This window comes from Lutra lutra, chromosome 4, assembly GCF_902655055.1.
Source record: "Lutra lutra chromosome 4, mLutLut1.2, whole genome shotgun sequence".
NCBI classification, from domain to species: Eukaryota; Metazoa; Chordata; class Mammalia; order Carnivora; family Mustelidae; genus Lutra; species Lutra lutra.
Genome location: NC_062281.1, coordinates 159,471,879 through 159,494,330, shown reverse-complemented (window position 1 = coordinate 159,494,330; position 22,452 = coordinate 159,471,879). Strand labels below are relative to the sequence as shown.

Genomic DNA, 22,452 nt, shown 5'->3' with positions numbered 1-22,452 from the left:
ATGCTACTATTCCTTCAGATTAGAATTTAATATATCTTTTCAACTTAATTTACAACTACAAGCAATCATAAAATGAAAGCTTTTCTGAAACTGCCATGAAACGAGCAAATCTTATCTGGATACATCCAAACAACAACAAAAAAATGTGGTCAGCACCTATAAACCAATTCTATAGAAAACAGACAAACATAATCACAATAATCTCAATAAAATATTACCATTTAAAAGTACCCATTATAAGTTTTCTTTTTACAATGAAAACAATCTGTTACTTGAGGTTAAAAGAATAAAGGATTTATAGTCAAAATGTAAAAATGGAGTGAAATGTTGCTTATATAATTACATCTAAAATTAAGAAAAATTTATCACACACAAAAAATCTGAACTTTCTGATGATATATCTTCAAAACCCCATTAGACGACCCAAGAAGCATTTTACATTTACATTTACATATTAGAATTTAGAAAAAATGAATTAGACATTAAAGTCAGAAATAACTTTATAGATAACCCTGAAAGTTGTTTTACTTCTGTAGGCACTTAAATCTTAACATTCATTATTGTTATTATATGTAATTTTATTAAATTACAAGCTTTTGTTAAAGAAATGCTTTTAGGATAAAAATTCTTTACAAAAATTCAAGAAACTATGAGAATTCTAAGGAAGTCCCTTATTAAACATTCTGAAATGTTACAGACCCTTAAGATCACCTAAAGTCTACTTGACTATCACATGAACACAAGCCCTAAGCTTAAACCATATCAAAAGCAGTCTTCTGTTTGGGAAGATCAGAACTATGCTACCCTAAGTTACTCTCTTCACTTTCAAAGGCCTTCCCATCCTCATCAAATAATGATTTGCTTCAAAGATCCATTATATAAGGTTTATCCAAGGGACATAATATCAAAGAAAACTTAACTCTCCATTATAATTTTTTAAAAGGCTAGAAAAGGGGAGTCTTCCTTTTCATAAAGAAAAGTTGGTCCTCTTTTAAAACCCTACTCTGCCATTTTAGTACTAATGTCAATTACATCTAAGTTCAATTTGTAGAGTTATTACACTGTCCAGTGTAGAGGAAGAAAGGAAATGAATACTTACAGGAGTTAACATGGTATTCATAATGGAACTTGATCTCTGTCGGGTTTAAAGACTGACAAAAGGATGTTCTTTTACTCTAAGTTAATTTTCCATTTTAGATTGCTAGGCTAACAGTTCAGGAAAGAAAATTATGAATAGAAGCCAGATTTTGAAAGAAGTTTCAGAATAACATTTTAGTGAAAGAACAGAATAGATCGGTTTCAAATGGAAATGTTTAAGAGAACACATACATGTCTAATCACAAATGGAGGTTTATCTGTTTCTTTTTTGAATTCATAGGGTCCCAGATTTAAATGGGCCAGCCGCCGCCTGGTGTCTTCAGATAGCTCACACATGCGTCTTTTTGTGTAGGGAGATGGAGAGTGTGATTTTGAAGAAATGGTAGGCTGTTCGTAGTTTTTTGCATTTATGCAATATTTATTTCTCTCAGGTGACTTGGATTTTTTCTTTTGTGATCTTGATGTTCTGGTTTGCAGTCTGCCGTGTGATTTTTCAACTGGAGCCGTATGGTAAATAAATTTATCCTAAACATTAAAAATAAAAATTAATTTGGGCAGAAGATATATGTAGGGATATTTGTATATCTATAAATTACACATAGAAAAAAACTTTAAAAATTAAAGGCACATACAATCTATCAAACCCAACTAGATTAGTCTTTCTTATCTATGCTAAGTAACTCTTTGTCTAGTAGTTAATAAAGTCCATGGTATTCTTAAGTCTAACAAGTACATATTTAACCACTTGAAAAATCTAAGAAACAAGGTCAGAAAAATTAGTTTTCAGTGTACTAAAAAATTAACAAAAACATTGGTTTATCATTTGTAATTAAGTATGCAAGTAATTGGTTATATAATTTAAGAGGTTTTTTGTTTGTTTTTTTAAGAGAGTGTGTGTGTGTGAATGTTGGGGGAGGGAAGTGGGAGATGGATGGAATCTTAAGCAGACTCCATGCTGAGCATGGAGCTCAATGTGGGGCTCAATCTCACACACCTGAGATCATAATCCCAGAAGAAGTCAAGAGTCAGAGGCTTAATTGACTGAGCCACCTGGTGCCCCAAGAGGGCTCTCTTTAGTAATGTCACAAACAGACATGGCTAATTCGTTGCTTATGAAATCTTTACGGAGACAACTATTAAAGTAAGTTTCAGGGACGCCTGGGTGGCTCAGTTGGTTGAGCAGCTGCCTTCGGCTCAGGTCATGATCCCAGCGTCCTGGGATCGAGTCCCGCATCGGGCTCCTTGCTTGGCAGGGAGCCTGCTTCTCCCTCTGCCTCTGCCTGCCATTCTGTCTGCCTGTGCTCGCTCGCTCTCCTCTCTCTCTGACAAATAAATAAAATCTAAAAAAAAAAAAAAAAAAAGATTTAAAGTAAGTTTCATTTATACTGCTATGATTAAAAACATATATACAATGTGAACATCTGAAAAACAGCTTTATACATATTTTCATGAAATATATTATTTGGATTATATAAGGTGATTAGGATTTTAAGATCTCTTCCAAACTAAAACTTTACAATTCAATGACCAATAGTCATATCATCTTAATTCTGGTTCCATATTTTTATAAAAGTAAAAAGACATAAAAGACACATTTAAACTTTAATGACTAGTACTCTACTAGTAAAACTGGTTAGCAGTCTAAAATTTTTAAAAAGCAAATGTTACATTTCTAAATTTTTTTTGCGTTATTAGGATTAACATTTTATTTAGTCTCTGCCTTATGGGTACCTTAAAATTTGGATTACAAGTAAATAATATAAGACCTCTTGATTCATTATCTAGAATTATAATATTTCTAATATTAGAGAAAATGGACAGGTGAGAAACTTTGTTTCCTAACTTTAATCAATTTAAAAACCCATCCCTCCTAACTCCTTCTTTATTTTCTCAACCCCTCCTTCCCTACTCACTAAGGGTATCTCTTCTAAGTAAATATTAAAACATAAATGTGATATAGAAGGGAAGAGAGTCAAACATTTTTAAAAAGAAGATAAACAGGAAAAATATATATTTTCCTAACTGGAAAATAAGTCCATGAATTTCATACAAACCTGCAGCATCAGATTTTTTCCTCATCTCTCCTCTACAGCTGTTGATATGCTCCCGGTCCTTCTCCCACCTTGCTCAATGACTTCAACAAGTAATTCAGAATTTCCTACCTTATCATACTTCATCTATCTCTATGACATCACACTGAGGCACAGAAGCAGGAATGTTAGCACACATAAGGACTTCTGAAGTGTAATAAATGTTCAAGCAGTGAATCTTTCCAAGACCTTGGACTTGGACTTCTATTTCTCAGCTTTCATTGTTTTTTTCCACCTCATCTTAGATTTCATCATTTTGCAGATCCATTGCATTTGAAACTTTGAAAATCCCTTGCTGACCAAAACTACTTTTCCTCATTCTACTTCTTTTATTCTCACTGAATCTGCTACCGGCAGACCTTTTTTTCCCCAGACCTTCATATATTTTTAGTATCTCTTACCTCCAGACCCAGATAAACCCAATAGCACCCACTTCAGCAATGCTGTGAAGTTCCTCCTTACCTACCTCTGATTATACCAAACCTAAAATAACTAACCCCATCTTCTTCCTTCATTACAATCTTTGAATGTTGAATACTATAGAGGAAGTTCTAAACTGTGGCATATGTAGTACAGATACATGTTGTCTAACTCAACCAGATCCTTAATGTATCCTGTTACTGCCCAGGAAAACTTAAAATAGTGGCTGTTATATGCTGTTAACAAGATGGCTCCCTTTGGCCAACAGGATAATAGCTTGGGATACATAGAGAGACTTGAAAAGTGCTATTGTCTTTTAGTCCTTTTTTTGAAAACCTCCCTGCTTTCATATGAATGAGCCAAAATTAGCCTACTAGATGATGAAAATCTTGTAGCCACTATCCCAGCTAAAATCAAGCAAATTATGAGAAATGTAAAGTCCCTCCCAGACCAAAAACTCAGCCAACTACCAGATATGAATGAAGCCATCCTAGATCATTCAGCCCTGGCCTCATCATTTCAGACCAAAAGAATCACCCAACCAATCCACAGAACTGTGAAAAATGGTTTTAAGCAACTAAGTTAGTGTCACTTTTTACACAGCAAAAACTACCTGATGCAGCACACAAATTAATACAACTACTATTGATATTGAACTAATACTAAATTCTACCTTTAGTAGGTAAAAAGATTAAGTAGAAAACTAGTTTAATTAAAACTATAAGTATTATAGTATATATACTATAATAAGTTTTTGCAAACTTAAATATTTTTATAGCTTCTTTTACTCATTCTTCTCCTAAAAACCAAAATGGCTTGTCTCATTCTTATTTTTGAAACTGAAAATGCTGCTTTGTAGTCACTAAAATTTTAATTGTAACTAATACTCACTTTTTAAAAAGCAGATTTATCACATTCTTAAATAAGGTCAAATAAGATTAAAATTCTGGCTGTTAACATTTAAAATTTTAATGTGCAAGTATATACTTTGTTGTGCCTACCAGATAATGTTTTCTATCTTGTATTTTAACTATTGTCTTCTCTCCTAATTATCATTTTAAAAGAAATCTTAGTAACAGCCATCAAATTCATTAATTATATGTTATGTGCCAGACACATCACCTATTCTCTAATTTAATCTTTACGGCAGTCTTGTGAGGAAATTGAACCCAGATCCATCTGATTCTGAGGCATATTTGCTTAAACACTGTCTGATGCTAAGACCTATCCTATTTTCTTACATCTGTTCAGTAAAGAACAAATGACAAATGCTGAAATAGCAAGTTAAATAAAGAAACGAGTCTTCCCAAAAGTTTACAGAGGAAAATGTTAGTTCCTAAGTCTAATGAGACTACTGATGAGGGCACAATTTTACATTTACAAAAGACTTTCCACCAAGCTGTACACTTAGGATGTCCTTTTCTGTGCATATGCCATAGTTCATACAAAAAAAAAAAAAAAAAAAAGACTTTTCCATCCACTCACTAGAAGGACATCCCCAAGGAGGAGAAAAAAATTTTATCTGAGTTCAGGTAAAATACTATTAACAATTTACAAATATACACAGTGCATAACTCAAAACAGGTCAGTAACATCTTTGCATTTGGCAAGCATAGTTCGTTAGATCTCTAACAGCTGCATTTCAGTTTGCATTTCAAAGATAATTAACTGTAGCCAAACTGGCACACTATGTATCTTGCTAAACAAAATAAGAATGATCCCCTTGATAATTTTATATAATTGCGTTTTACCTTTCTTAGCTTACATCACTGTTACCGTCCTTGACAAATGTACTCTGAAACTGAGAGTGCAGTAAATTAATACTGCACTCTTTCCATCATAGGTCCAGTTCTGTCTTGTTTGGGTCGTCTGGGCTTTATATGTTAGTGGCTCTCACAGCCTAGTCATTGTTACCTAATCATAATGCAACTGCATATGAGTGAAGCCTAGACATTACCAGCTAACCAATGGACAAGGCAGTAAGATGATCCTGGTGACTCAGTGAAAAAGTTAGACAAGAATGAAATATTAGGTCCAGATATCTCAGTTTACTAAAGGCAGTTTTTACAAACAGAGAAGGTACTTAGGTTGGACTGTCCAAGCTTCCCTTGGTCTGATTGCACCAATATGGCCATCAAACTGAGCAAGAGTCATATAAGAATTAGAGACACTCAAGAAACCATACTCACTAAACACCAATATCCCTGCATGAGAAACTCTGGTCACATTTGCTAAAAGGTATCCTTTGAACTTTCTGCAGCCACCTTTAACTTCTATAAGATTTATAGAAGCCTCAGATCTAGTTCTCCATGGGACTTTTTGATCTCAACACCTTTCTGGCAGGCTGGTTAAAAAAAAAAAAAGGCCCATGGAGTTACAAAATAATAACAATAACACCATGGCGCCTTCTATCATGTATACCAAACTCTGCCCTCTCACATGTAAGATGCAACCAAATTGCTAAATACCTCTGATAGTTGTTTTGCTTAAACTAAAGAATGACCCCCAAAAGTGAAAAGATTTACAGCCAAAATACAAGAATAATTCTTGCCCAATGCCCATAAATATGAACAAATAAGTTAAACCATTAAATACTTTAAATAAATGAGTTCAACCTGAGTGCGGCACTTCCTTGAACTTATCAGACATTCAGTAATCACTGAGGTTGTAGAAAATTCCAGCTTTGGAGCAATTCCCTGAGGGGAAAAAGGGTAGTATTACATATTTCAATTTTTAAAAAAATAGAATTACTAGTGATAAAATTATGACCTGAAGTAACAGATACCTGTCAAGATTTAGCTGCTTCATTTGTTAGTTTGACCTTCTTATTAAAGATAAAGACAATACAGTGATGCTAAATTTTGGCAAGAAACCATTTCATTGCTGATGATTCCTGTAGAAGTGATTATATTACCTTTATGTAAAAATTACTATATTTTTTCATTGTCAAGTACTTCCCTGTCAAATTATTCTAAGATTTTAAACTATAATAAAATATCAAAGTCATAAATATATAAGAACACTTAGTGGATTTGAGTTCTTTTTACTTTTACAAATTAAGACATACTTAACTATATACTCAAGAAATACTTTGGATAGTCTCCTCATGTTAAAAAAAATTACAGCTTCTAGGTATGCAGTTCATGAAAACAGAGGAGAAAGACATCTCTACCAATAGCTCCAACATTTTTTTCCATAATGTATAGGTTACACTCAGATTTATGAATGAACCTGGCTTCTGTTTCTCACAACCTTTCAAACATCAGCTTGAACACTGTTTTAAAATAAGTGGAGACAAATGGTAAAATTCAAAGGAAGAGTCACGAAGCACCTGCCTAGATATTTGGAAGCATACCAATTGTATATTCACCAAAGCATTAAAAGATACTGTGTAGGCCCAGTGCAACTTTATTCTAACATAGCTGAAGTCAGATATTTGTCTTTTACAGACCCAGCCTCTGACATACTAACTTGAGAGTTTCAAACACTGTATTACAGAAAAGGTAAATATATGTATTGCCTAAGAATTAACTAAATGATGGTTTTTCTGCAAACATAACTTTTACTAATGAAGTCCATAATGCCCACTCGTTAGTTACCCTGTTGCCTCACAGGATATTACTTAGCAGTTTAAAACAAGAGTAAACACTTATTATCTCAGATAGTTTCTATGGTTTGGGAATCTGGCAGAGGCTGAACGGGGTGGTTCTGGCTTGAAATCTCTCATGAGATTACGGTCAAGATGATGTTTGGCCTGCTGTTATCTGCAGGTTTGCCTGGGGCAGGAAGATCTACTTCCTAAGGCTTGTTCAGATAGCTCTTGGCTGAAGGCCTCAGTTCTTTTCTAGCTTGTAGCAAGAGGACTCAACTCCTCTATCCCACAAACCTCTCCTCAAGTGACCTCATGCCATGGCAGCTAGTTCTCCCAAAGCAAAGCAAGGAGGAAGCCATAACTGTTTAATGACCTAGTCTCCTAAATCTAACACTGTCACATCTATCACATCCTATTTATTAGAGTCCTGAAGTATAAGCCACACTCAAGGACAAAGGAGTTAGACTTCCTTTTCAGCAGAGGAGTACCAAAAATTTTGTGGACATATTTTAAAACCACCATGGTTCACCCTCTGACCACATGTTACTTATACTCCTTTCATGTGTCAACCAAACTCATGCTCTACCAAGAAAAGAAGAAATGTCTCATCCTTTTACAGCTTCAGCTTGAAATCCAGGATGTTGGTATCTAAGTCAAATCCTTATTCAGCTTCCTCAGATGTGGTTCTTTAAGGGTAGTTTCTAGAATACAGTTCCTCAGAGTTAGAAGACTTATGAACCACAGAGACAAGTTATCTGCCCCACACGTACCCAAAGCACACACATGCAGCAAGTGCAGGGTAATTACTCCAGATATTCTTGTTCAAAAGGGAGAAAATAAGAGTCAGATGGGAATCACTGGCCCATAGAAATTCTAAAATACAGCCAGGAGAATGTTAGAAGTTCCTTGATTAGAAATTTAGTCCTGTTCCTCCCAGAAATAACTATCCTCTGGGCTCCTCTGGGCTCTTGCTCCTGATCTTTGCATTATTATTCCTTTTTAATGAGAAGTAGACCATGTTTGGAGCTGCACAATGTTCTGAGTATGAGTCCTGTCAACAGAATTTTGGGGGTCCAAAGGCCTATTCATTTTGTGAGATCTCTCTGCATTTCAGACCAAGCTGGTGGTGTTTCTACCAATATAGTGCTCTTAAAAAAAATTTTGGTTCTCATATAAATCTTACTAAAATTTATTCTATTAGACATGAGCTACACCCTCTCTACACTCAGCTTCTGCTGAGACTGCCCTTAAGGATCTTTGAAAAAAAAAATCAATGTTTGATTCAATTATTTTCTGAGATAACGTCTTGGATCTTCCTGAGATTTTAATGAAGGGTTTTATAGTTATGCCTTTGGTTTCACCGTCAGACCACAATTTCCCAAAAGTGCCCAGAATGATTTTTGCTCGGAAGTCATTCATTAATTTTAGCATTATTTGCCATCAGGAAAGGCTGGGAATCTTTAGGAACAGTAAGTTCCAACTTATTTTTGCTGAACAGCCTTTCCTTTTGCTTATCTCTGTCCTCTCATATTTTGCTATAAAGCAGCAAGAGAAAACCAAGCAGACCCTCTATCTGAAAGTCTTAGACACACCATTCATTTCATATTTCTTTCCTTCCCACATTACTGCAGGTGGCTGTGAGGCTAAACTTTCTGTCATTACATAATAAGGAACCCTTTTATCCCTAATTTCCAATAACATTTACCTTATTTTCCTGCAAACACACATCTGAATTTCTTCAAGACCTTTCAAGATTTCACAGACATTCTAGCAAAGCCTTTCCAGCTTCTGTCCTCTCTATAGAGGTTCTTGAGTGTCTTCACACATGGCAGTTGGCTTAGCCCAAAGTGACTGATATAGGAGTGAGAGCAAGGAGGAAGCCACAGTGCATTTAATGACCTGGTCTCCAGTCTAATACTGTCACTTCACCATGTTTTTTATCTGTTATAGTCACTAAGTATAGTCTGGAGAACTAGCTCTGCCTTTGGAAGAGAGAAGTAACAAATCATGTGTGGACATATTTTATAACTACCATAGCCTGAATTACAACTTATCACTTTACCCTTCCCCATATATATCACTGGTCACATAGCAAATACTCAGTGTTTTAGCCATTATTTTCACTGAGCTTTCAAAACTAATATGTATCAGTTGGGGTTCTCCAGGAAAACAGAACATACATATAACTAACATGTAATATACTATATAAGTATACAGTATATATATGGGGGGGAGAGATTGATTCATTTTAAGGAATTGGTTCATGTGATTTTGAGAGTGGCAAGCCCAAAATCCATAGGGCAATCCACAAGCCGGCAACTCAGACAAAAGTTGTTATTGCAGTCTTGAGTGTGAAATTTGTTAGCAAGCTAGCAGGCTATAAACTCAGGAAGTATTGCATGCTTTCTTCCTTTCTTTTTTTTTTTTTTTTTTTGAGATTTTACTTATTTATTTGACAGAGAGAGAAAGCACAGAAGAGGAGGGAGAGGGAGAAGCAGACTCCCTCCTGAGCAGGAAGCCCCACACAGGGCTCAATCCCAGGACCCTGGGATCATGACCTGAGCCGAAAGCAGATGCCCAACCGACTGAGCCACCCAGGTGCACCTCAGGAAGTATTTCTACATAACAGTTTTGAGGCAGAATTCCTTATTGTTCAGGAAACCTCAGTTTTTGCTCTTCAGGCTTCAACTAATTGGGTGAGATCCACCTACATTGTCAATAGTAATCTCCTATACTTAAAGTCAACTGCTTGTAAATATTAATTACATCTACACAATACTTTCACAGTAACATCTAGACTAGCATTTGGCCAGACAACTGGCACCATAACCTAACCAAGTTGACACATAAAATTAATCAGATTCCATCTCAAATGTCAGTTCCTCTATGAAGTCTGTAAGATGTAATTCATTCATTCAATTCAATCGAGTGGCATTTAAGTACCTACTTCATGCAAAGTACTGTGCTAAGAGTTAAGTTCAAAGATGAGAAGGCCACAGATGCTGTTTGCATGGAGTCCACAGCCTTAAGGGGGGATTAACATCAGCACTATCATCATCTCCACAGCCATCAGCATGTCACTCATACTTCTGAGTGTTCTCCATGCCAGGTACTGCTATAACCATTTACGTTTCATTAATGCACCCAGCAGCCCTATGAGATCTTCATATGATAGTGCTTTGCTCAAGTTTAATCAGGTAGTCTGCGAGAGTACCAAGATTTAATCCCAGAAGAACCCCTTGCCACAGCAATGGGTTCAAGACTCAGACAGATGTCACAAGAATTCTGAGGAAGGGTGCACTGTTGTCTGCCAGGACAACAAACTACTGATGGGACTGTTTTACCCATTCGCATTTAAATAGAATAATTGATATGACTGGACTTTTATCTGCCATTTATTTGGCTCTTCAGTTTACATGTGCCATATCTTTTGATTCTTCCATTCTTTCTAGGAATCTTACCTGTTGTCTACATGGCTTGGTGGTCATCCAATGAACCTATAAATGTTCCACTCTTTGTTGATCATCTGTATGTGGCTTGGGGAATACATTCAAAGATAGTCAGGTCTGCAATTTCTACTGAGTTTCCCTTTTTGCTGGGCACTTATGGTCTCGTTGCATGTACACTGTTTCAGAGTCAGCCCTTCTATTGCTCCCTTATTTCTGTGAACTTTTTGGCAGATGGGCTGCTCACTCTAGTTGGAATTGCCATTGGCCTATCAAAGCTATGGTGTTTCTTCTACCACTTGCATCCAAATCCAGTGAAGACACACTGCCGGTCCTTATGATTCTAACACCAATTCCAATGTGTAGGTTTTCCAGTAGCACCAAACAATTCTCTGTGACACCAGGTAGGGGTCCTATAATTTAACTCAATTCTGACACCAGCTACCTGGCAATAACATTAGATCCCAGAGGTTAAGGAATCAGTCCCACCAGACTGTGCCTAGCCCACTTCAGATGCAATCACAAGTCTGGGTTGTTACCTGTGTTCCTAACAGATTGGGTATAATTTGAAGGTCCCCGTGACTGCCACCCCAGTTCAATTTACTGGCTAGAGAGGCTCACACAACTCAGGAAATAGTTTACTGTTTACCAATTTATTACAAAAGAATATGATAAAGGATACAGATGAACAGACAGATGGAAGAGATTCATGGAGCAAAGTATGTGGGAAGGGACATGGAGCAATGCCTTCCCCAGGGAAACCACTTTCCCAAGAGCAGCCTCCATGAGTCCAGCAACCTAAGAGCTCTCTAAATCCAGGCCCTTTGTTTGTTTTGTTTTGTTTTGTTTTTAAAGATTTTATTTATTTGATACACAGAGAGAGAAATCACAAGCAGGCAGAGAGGCAGGCAGAGAGAGAGAGAGGAGGAAACAGGCTCCCTGCTCAGCAGAGAGCCCGATGCGGGGCTCGATCCCAGGACCCTGAGATCATGACCTGAGCCGAAGGCAGAGGCTTTAACCCACTGAGCCACCCAGGCATCCCCAGGCCCTTTGTTTTTTTATGGAGGCTTTATTACATAGGCAAGATTGATTAAATCACTGGCCATTGGTATTTTAATGCAATCTCCAGCCTCATCTATACTCCCCAGAGGTCAAGGGTCTTAAAGTTCTAACCCTCTAATACCAGGGTTGTTCCTCTTGGCAACCAGCCCCCATCCTTAGGTTATCTAGAAGCTTTCCAAAAGTCACCTCATTAACGTAACCAAAGACACCTTTATTGCTCCCCATCACTTAGGAAATGCCAAGGATTTTGGGAGCTCTGTGCCAGAACAAGAATAAAGACCAAATATATATTTCTTACTTTAAATCACAGTATTGCAGTCTCACCCTTCAAAATTGATTTTCACCTCTCTGGTAGCAGAGCTTCTGATTTTTCTGCCCAGCCCCAGGATTGGTGAAGCTACAATTCTCACTGGCCTCACAGGGTATAGGAGCTGTCCCAGGCAAGAAGATCCATGCGGCCACCATTTTTATCCAAAGCTTTAGCCATTATTTAAGCATAAACACTTTTTCTTTCTTTTTTTTTTTTTTTTAGTTCTAGTTGGTTAACATACAGTGCAATATTAGTTTCAAGTGTATAATATAGTTATTGCCAATTAGTTTCCGGTGTTCTGAAATTGTTTTTTGTGATGATTTTGTCCAGTTTTATATCTATTTTTTATGGAGAGAGGAATTACAACCTCTTCAAACCACCATTATCCAAAGTCTTAATTTACATATATGTGTGTGTGTATTTTTTGCCTTAGTAATCCAACACCTGAATGTATATAAAAGTAACCAATGGCTACAGTCGCCAAACTGTGGAAAGAACCAAGATGCCCTTCAACGGACGAATGGGTAAGGAAGATGTGGTCCATATACACTATGGAGTATTATGCCTCCATCAGAAAGGATGAATACCCAACTTTTGTAGCAACATGGACAGGACTGGAAGAGATTATGCTGAGTGAAATAAGTCAAGCAGAGAGAGTCAATTATCATATGGTTTCACTTATTTGTGGAGCATAACAAATAGCATGGAGGACAAGGGGAGTTAGAGAGGAGAAGGGAGTTGAGGGAAATTGGAAGGGGAGGTGAACCATGAGAGACTATGGATTCTGAAAAAGAATCTGAGGGTTTTGAAGGGGTGGGGGGTGGGAGGTTGGGGGAACCAGGTGGTGGGTATTGGAGAGGGTACGGATTGCACAGAGCACTGGGTGTGGTGCAAAAACAATGAATACTGTTACGCTGAAAATAAATTAAAAAAATTAAAAATAAAGAAAGAAAGAAAAAAAAAGTAACCCAAAGTAAATGAAGAAGATACTTATTAATGGTCCATACTTCGATGTTTATATTGCCAATTTGGTATAATACAGCATTTTAAATTACTTTCAAAACACCATAATTTTAAAATCATATTTTTTTCATTGCAAGCTTCCATACATTTGCTGAAACACTCTTTGAAGGTTTTTATAAAAGAGAAGATGGCTAAAAGACACTGATAATATCCCAAAGGAAGTATATTTTCATAGATTTGCTAGTTAGTCAACTTTAACACTTCTAGCAAGCTGAAATTGCTATTTCCCAGAACAGAGTATATCATAAACCTAGACCCAAGGGAAAAGTATTTAATTCACTATATTGGCTCATGGATCACCCCACTTTCCTTACTCATACAGCTTTAACATTTTATAAAGGTAGTAAAAAAATGTTTGTCCAAATTATTTCAACCTAGACATCTTTTGCTATTCTTCTTTGAAATAGCAGGGTCTTCTCCTAGTTTCTCTAAGCAGAAGACATTTTCCGGGATAAAATATATTTTTAAATCACCCAATGAAAGTTGAAAGGAGTTGGGGGAAAGGATGAAAGAGTTGGCTGTCACAATGCTGCTTTCACTTTTAAGTACATAAATGTATATTTCCATGACATGAACATACAACAATTAATCTATCCAAACTCTTACTAATGAGCATTTAAATCATTTTTATTTTTCATAGAACAATGCTATCAATGAACATCCCTAGGAAGGCTCCTAGCATACCAGAGAGAATACATTTTCATGTTACATACCTATAAGGCAAGAGGCTATGAGAATCTTTGCCTTTACTAGATAATTCTGAATTATGGTGGTTCCAACTTACATGGCATAGCAGCATGTAAGAGTTTTTCACACTTCTAATATTGTCAGATTTTATTAAATTTTACCAACTCTATGGCTATAAGAATGAAATCATCGGGTTGTTTTAATTTGGATTTCCCTATATGCTAATGAAATTGAGCATCTTTTCAAATATTTATAGGTCTTTCTTTTGAGAGAACGATAAAGAAGAAAGAAGAGACAGACATGGAAAGTAGGGAGGTGGGAGGCAGAAAAAGAAGAGAAAAATCTTAAGAATATAAGGCAAATTAATGCTTGTTAATTCTGGATGAAAGATGCATGGGTTTTGTTCAGATTTCATTATGTTTAAAATAACATCATAATTTCATAAAAAATTATGTTTTGAACCAAATTAAACTCTGAACTAGTTCTTCACATTTCAGGTATTAAAGCATATGTGGTGGTTTTTGACAATGATCCCACATCACAGACTGATTCAGAAAATTGTAAGCACTTACTCGAAGGCCAGAAATCCTCCTCATGGTAACCTGGCGGTTTGAATCATGGTGTCCAGAAATTTGGTTTGGACCCGGGAACATGAAATCTCGTGTATTTTCATCATATGTAGACAGTGTTTCACCCACTACAAGAAAGATACCCTATGATTCAAATTATAACAAAATATTCTATTTAGAAATAAAATCATCAAGTACAATATATATAGTGCCTGACGCCTTACTGAAATTTCTGCTTCAGGGCCTTTTTTTTTTTTTCTATGAAATAAAAATTAAAAGAAAGTTATGTTAAATGGATTCCTTACTCAGAAATGTAGTACATATTACTACTTCTCCCTTCTCCTTTTATAGAAGGGAGATATTCATGTAAATTTTGTGAGTACCTATGTGTTTCCAGAGGAAAAAAGTCCTTGTAAACATATCAAGTTGGTATGACATTTACAAATCTAAAATGTAATTACCAGCTCCATAAACTTTTTCTATCTTCCATTCTTTTCTAATTGCCCTTATAAGGCACTAGGTTACATGCTGGGGAAAAATGAAGGTATTTTCTAGAATCTGTGGTTACACAAATTAGGTATATATGTAATAATCAAAATCTTTAAGGTTACTAAATTTCAGTAACACATAACTCCATTTTTCACATAGAATAATTATTTAAGATAGAATTCTCCTAAAAATCACAGAAGTAAATAACAGAAATCAAGCTATCCTCCATATATTAATTTTAAATTTACCTACCCTGGAAATTTGTAATGTTTACTAAATACTTAAGGTTTTATTCCACCCCCCCTTCCCAGTAACACTCAACACACAAAAACAAAGATAATTACTTTATAAGCAAAAAAATATAGTTTAAGGTAAATCACAAAAACGCAAAGTCAGTTTTTATGAATGGCACAAAATATGCTAGGAGAATAGCATACAATTTTCCACTTTTCTTTATTATTATTTATTCAACTTAGAACAATATAGTCAAACACTATTTATGTCAATCTTTATGTATTTATGTATTTGTGCATAGTGGACCAATACGAGAAACTCAACATTCTTCTTAATTTGGGAAGAAGGGAAAAATATGTATTTTTTAAAAGCATTCTTTGACACGGGTTTGCATATCAATTACCTTATCAAAATATAATACAGTACCTGGTGGAACTAGTTGAATCAACTCAAACAATGCTGTATCATCTGAAAGTTTAAAGAAAAATTTCCTTAAACAAATTAACAATAAACAAAAATTAATTTTATAAGATAAAAGTATCTAAAAGTCAAAATAATTGCTGTTTTATATGCTTATATATGTTTATTTCTTAGTTTATATCTTAGCACATGTTTATGTTTATGTATGTTTATATCTTAGTATACTATGGATATTTTTTGGTTGCTTTGTCTCTTAGGGTTTTATTAATCAATAGTAGAGATTATCCCTTTGATCTCTCTGGGGTTTTTTTCTGATTTTTTTTCTTTTAAGACTATCTTTTTAGAGCAGTTTCAGGTTTACAACAAAATTGAGAGGAAAATACAGAGATTTCCCACATATCCCTGTCCCCACACAGGCAGAGCCTCCCCACCATCAACAGCACTCAAAGGAATGGCGCATTTTTTTTACTAAGGATAAGCCGCCATAGGCACATCATAATCACCCAAAGTCCATGGCTTACCTTGGGGCTCACTCTCCGGGTTTAGACAAATAAATGCATAATGACATATTCCACCATTACAATATCATTCATAGTATTTTCACCTTCCTGGCTTTCCTCTATGCTTTACCTAGTCATCTCTCTCCTCCACTTCAATTTGCTCCCACGAGCAGCCACTGATATTCTTACTGTTCCCATAGCTTTGCCTTTTCCAGAAGTTATAATCACACAGTATTCAGGTTTTTCACATTGGCTTCTTTCACTCAATAACATGCATTTAAGTGTCCTTTATGTTGTTCATGGCTTGACAGTTCATTTCTTATAAGTGCTGAATAATAATCATTGTCTGGATGTACCACATTTTATTAATCCATTCACCTTCTATGGGCATCTTGGTTGCTTCCAAGTTTTGGTAGTTATAACCGCTGCTCTAAACACCCTTGTTCAGGTTTTTATGTGGACATAAGTTTTTAACTCCTTTGGGTAAATACAAAAAGGGTAGTTGCTGGTTTAAATGTTAAGAGTATGTTTAGTTTTGTAATAAGCCACCAGACAGTCTCCAAATTGCTGTTCCATTATGAATTCCTACCTGCAAGAAGAATTCTTGTTGTTCAATATCCTCATCAACATTTGGTGGTGTCAGTATTTTGAATTTTGACCATTCTAGTAATATGGTGTTATCTCGTTTTAATTTGGATTTCCCCAGAGACATATGGTATGGAGCATCTTTTCATATGCTTATTTGCTATCTTTATATCTTCTTTGATGAAGTATCTTTTAAGGTCTTTGGCCCATTTTTAAAAATAATGTTGCTTGTTATTTTATTATTGAGTTTTAAAAGTTCTTTGTATATTTTGGATAAATGTCCTTTATCAGTATTTTATAAATATTTTCTCCTAATCTGTGGTTTATCTTTTAATTCTCTTGATATTGTCTTTCTCAGAGTAGAAATTTTTAATTTAAATGAAATCCAGCTTATTGATTATTTCTTTCATTGATGATATCTTTGGTGTTGCCCCTAAAAGGGCATTGTTGTACTCAAGGTCATCTAGGCTTCTTCCTATGTCATCTTCTAACAGTTTTATGGTTTTGTATTTACAATTAGGTCTATGATCCATTTTGAGCTAATTTTTGTTAAAGGTGTATTGTCTATATCTAGATTCCTTTTGTCGCATTTGGATGCCTAAGTGTTCTAGCAACAAAAACCATCTTTGTTCCTCTGTATTGCCTTTGCTCTTTTATCAAAGTCAGTTGATTATATTTTGGGGGGGGGTCTATTTCTGGGCTCTCTATATATCTTTATGAATATAAATTATGTCTTATTTCTTAAGCAGAGCTGTGAGGACAACAGGGTATATTATATACCTCGTATTTTTAATATGCCTTAAGTATTTTATAATACATTTATAAAAATAAGAATAAAAGAGGAACTGTGTCTCATCTCCCCTTCCAGGACCCATGAAAAAGGTATAATCTCTTTCTTTCTTTAAATTCTGCCATATCAAAAAAAAAATAAAATAAATTCTGCCATATCATCCAAGGAAAGTCTCAATCATTTAACCCAATACCAGTGTGTCCTATTTATGAAGAAATATTAAATAGTTTCCATAGGTTATAATTTGGAATAAGTTAAAAAAAAACTGATATGGCTCTTTTCCTCAAGAACTTTACATTGCATTGAAAACATAAACATTAAAGGAAATAAACACACAAATAAATTATAACTACAAGCCACATGTACAATGAAGGCACTACAGGTAGTGCTATAAAAGACTATACTAACAAGTCCTAATCTATTCCAGGAGTCAGAGAAACCTGAAGAAGAGCTCTTTAGGATCTGATCTACAGCATGAACTGGTGTAAACTGGGGGACTAAGGAGGTAGAGTTTTTTAATTAGGAGGAATAGGATGTTCAAAAGCTTTAAGCAGAACATAGCAAGGTAATCTGAGAGATCAGGTGTTTGAAAAATAACCCTTCTGCAAAAATCAACTTAAAAAGGTAAACAATGAAAGCATGAAAGACATAAAAAGGTAGTAAAAAAATAATGTCTGAAACTCAATAGAAGAAGGAAACAGAGAAATAATTTGAGGCATTTGAGGCTGCTTTTCTTTTTGGATATCTGACAGTCCCGACAGAGGTAGCTTAGAGGCTGAGAAGCTGAACATAGCTTTTGATAAATTCATGAAGTAAAGGTTGAAAAATTGGAGTATCATGCCCTTCATGCCCTTGGAAAGAGGCAGGAGGGGAGGTATGCTGGTAAGAGATGATGGCCTAATAAACTGGCTAGGCTGTAAGATTAGATCTTGAAAAGATAAAATACAAGGGTAAAGAGTAAACTAAAAATAGCCAACACTATATACAGAATGCTTATATTCTCCCCAAAATTAATATGTTGAAATCCTAGTCCTCAAAATGCTTTCGGAGTTGGGGCCTTTGGGAGGTAGGGCAAATCCTCATAATGAGATTTTTAAAAGAGACCCCAGAGAGCTTCCTTTCTTATTCTGTCACATGAGGATACAGAGAGAAGATGGCTATCTACAAACAGAGAGGGAACTCTCACCAAACACCAAATCTGGTCACCTTGATCTGAGACTTCCCAGCCTCCAGAACTGTAAGAAAAAAAACTTTTATAGTTTATAAGCCACCTAGTCTGTGGTATTTTGCTATAGCAATCCAAATGAACTAAGACAGCCAACTAGGAACTAAGGGCTAAATTCGAATTATCCCAAATCCTATCCAAATTAAGGTGGTCCAGAATTGTTAATGCCCCCTAGATATCTGCCAAATCCCAATCATAAATCTTTTCTAAAAGAAAATACTATCATCTAAGTTTTTAAATTATTTCAAATTTTTTTACATTTGAAGTCTGACAATCAATGAAAACTGACCAAGTATACAGGAAAAATGAAAATTGGGATAGAAAAACAAGAAAAATAACAGACAACAAAAACAGGTCAACAAGAGATCCAGAAAAATTAGTAATCAGACTGGGACTTAAAAAATATGCTTAATACGTTTAATAAAAGAAAATGCAAGGTTGAGAATGTTAGTTGAGAACTAACGGGGAAAGAACCACGGGGAAATTTTTTAACTGAAAAATACAACAAGAACAAAAAAACCCACAACAGGTAGATTTATCACATTATAAATGACCCTGGAGAGCTCAACAGAATTAGAAGACACAAGTACCTTGAGTAAAGCACAGAAAGCCAAAAGGATGGAGAACATAAAAAAGGGGAAAAATGGATACAGTAAGAGGTCTGACAATGTGTAACTGGATTTGTAAAAGGAAAGAAGAGAAAGGTACAAAAGCAATATTTGAAAGGTTAATGACGGAGAATTTATTTGAAGAAAGATATCAAGATACAAACACCGAACGGAATATATTTTAAAATATACACACACATACATGAACAAATATATGCAGAGTTGGGCACATCAAACTAAAACTACAGGAAAAAAAGACATAAGAGAAGATATTAAAAGTAGCCAGTGGACAATGACAGAATACCTTTAACAAAGTAACCGTAAAATTGACAGATGATTTTTCAACAAAAACTTAGGGAATGAAATCAGTATGTTCTTAGAGCTAGGAGGCAATAATTCCAAGTTCAGCAAAACTACCCTTCAAAAATTAAGAAAAAATAAAGACATTTCAAATTAAAAAAAACAACAACAACAAGATAATCCATCACCAAAAGACCACTGAGAAAGGAACTGTGAAAGAATTTTCTTCAGAAAAAAGCACTAAACTGAGAAAGAAGCTCAGAAACAAAGGAAATAAAGAACCAAAAAGGTAAAATACGGTGGTAAAGTGAAAAGATGATGCTGATACAACAATAATAATAATATTTTGTGTAGTTTAACTGCATACTAATCTAAAATGCAGGACAAAAAAAACACATAAAATCTAGAAGGGACATATATGAAGTCAAGTAGCTTTAAGCTTCTCCACTCCTAGAAAAGGTAAAAATAAAAATATATATATTAGGGTTTGATAAGTGAAGCATGCATCCTGCAATCTGTACGGTAACCACTGAAAAAAAACAAAATAGTAAAGAACATGCACTTCCAAGTTAATGAAGAGCAGAAATGAAAGAGCAGAAAATAGAAGAAAAAAAGAAGAACAATAAAAATCAATAATCAGAACAAATAAAAAGTAAATATTATGGTAGATTTAAACCAAAATATATCAGTAAATACATTTTTTATGTAAACTTTTTATTTTGAGATGAAGATTCACATGCAGTAAGAAGCAAGACAGAAAGACTACATATACTTTTTACCCATTTTCCCCCAATGCAAAAATACACCATAGTCCCCTCTTATCTGTGGGGGATATATTCCAAGATCCCCAGTGGGTGCCTGTAATCATGGACAGCCCTGATCCCTATATTTACTATGTTTTTTCCTGTATATACATACCTATAATAAAGTTTAATTTATAAATTAGGTATTGTAAGGGATTAACAATAAGTACTAATAAAATAGAAAAATTATAACAAATACTATAATTATGTGAAAGTGATCTTTCTCCCTCTCTCAAAATATCTTATTGTACTGTATTCACCCTTCTTCTTGTGATGATGTGAGATGATAAAATAGCTGATAAGATGAAGTGAGGTGAATGATTGTTAGGGTACTACTGAAGTGAGGTGAATGATAGTGTCAGATTACTACTGACCTTCTGACAATAATAGGTCAGATGGAGGATCATGTGCTACTGGACTGTAGGTAACTGAAACCATGGAAAGCAAAACCCAACATAAGGGGGGACTACTATAGTAAAATATATCACAACCACAGTGACATTGATACAATCCACTGTTTTTTTTTAGATTTCTCCAGTTTTATTTGTATTCATTTCTGTGTGAGTGTGTGTCTATATTTAGTTCTATATACTTCTGTTGGGTCTGTAGGTTTGTGTTTACCACCACAGCCAAGATACAGAAGGGCTGCATCACACCTGTAACCACACCCACCTTCCTCCCCAAACCTATCCCTAACCCCTGATAACTAATGGCCTGTTTCCAGTTTCTATAATTATATCACACATTTTAAGAAAAAGTCTAAATCAACCAATTAAAAGACAGATTGAATTTTTATTTATTTTTATTTAAAATTTTTTTTTCAGATTGTATTTTTAAAGAAAGAAAACTATTTCCAAATCTGCTTGTAAGACACACACATAAAATACAAGGACATATGAAGATAGAAAACAAAAATATAAATAAAGGCATAATATATAAAAAATATCTACAAACACATAATGTATAATATACAAAGTAAAACAAAACAAAACAAAACCCTTCTGGCTTGGCTGCACTAGAAAAGAGAGAAATCGTCCAAGAAAAGGATCAAAATAATAAAAGGTTCAATTCACCAGCTGATGAATACATGGTAACACTGGCCAAGAGAAAAGAGAGAAGACACAAATTACTAATGTCAGGAATTAAAAGAGATAGAGATATTAAAAAATTCTAATAAGACATTATGAATACATCCGTGCTACTGAATGTATTGAAGGTAACTGATCTGAATCATAATTCAAACAAAAGTGATTGAACAATTATAATACAATTGGGGAAATGTTAACTGAGTGGATATTTGATGATGATAAGAAACCGGTATTTTTTGGTGTGAGGTAAAGTTGTTCCTTTATTTGAGACACCCATATCTGATCCAATCTTGACGTTTACTTCAAAATGATCTTCCTTATTTAAAAAAAAAACAAATTTCTACCAAAAGAAAACTTAAAACTTCATAGATATAGAAAAACGAAATGGTTTTATATATATGCACACATGCATATGTGTATATGTATGTGTACACATATATATATGGTAGAGATACACACAATTTGTTAGTTAAAACCTAACAGCAACAACAACAACAGCAATAACAAAACACTAAGTCAGTGACTTCACTGGTGAATTCTTTCAAACTTCTAAGTTAGAAAATATGTCAATTATGTACACACTCTTTCAAGGGCCATAAAAGAAAGAACACTTCTCAACTTGTCTTATAAGCTCAGCAAAACCTTGACACCAAAACATGACAAGAAGCTCAAAAAAAAAAAAAAAAAGGCTATCTATCCAAAACCTACACTTTAGATATTGGTTTCTATAGATAAAGTCATATGATGTCTGAGATTTACTTCAAAATAATCTAAAAAAAAAAAGTGATGATCTAAAAAAGGGTATAGGGGCATGTGGGTGGCTCAGTCACTTAAGAATCTGCCTTCAGTTCAGGTCATGATGGGATGGTCCTGGGATCGAGCCCCATATCAGGTTCCCTGCTCAATGGAGAATCTGCTGCTCCCTCTCTCTCTGTCCTCCCTCAACTCATGCTCTCTCTCTTACTCACTCTTTATCTTAAATAAATAAACAAAATCTTTTAAAAAAAAGCAATTTAAAAAAGTGATTTACTTCAAAATATTCTAAAAGAAGGGAGAGATAGAGATAAAACAACATTAGCCATGAGTTGATAACTACTGACCTGAGTGATGTCA

The 22,452-nt window shown here is 34.8% G+C and overlaps 1 protein-coding gene across 3 annotated transcripts in view; it reads right to left on the bottom strand.

Moving 5' to 3' along the window:
• SPATA6 (spermatogenesis associated 6) overlaps positions 1-22,452 on the bottom strand; it is a 145,285-nt gene that overhangs the window by 79,670 nt on the left and 43,163 nt on the right. For all 3 annotated transcript variants that reach the window (XM_047727507.1, XM_047727505.1, XM_047727506.1), the window contains 4 exons: positions 15,447-15,488; positions 14,301-14,425; positions 6,224-6,304; positions 1,330-1,623 (listed from right to left, as the gene is read on the bottom strand). In XM_047727507.1, coding sequence (XP_047583463.1) covers positions 1,330-1,623; positions 6,224-6,304; positions 14,301-14,425; positions 15,447-15,488 — 542 coding nt within the window. The remainder of the gene's footprint in view (positions 1-1,329; positions 1,624-6,223; positions 6,305-14,300; positions 14,426-15,446; positions 15,489-22,452) is intronic.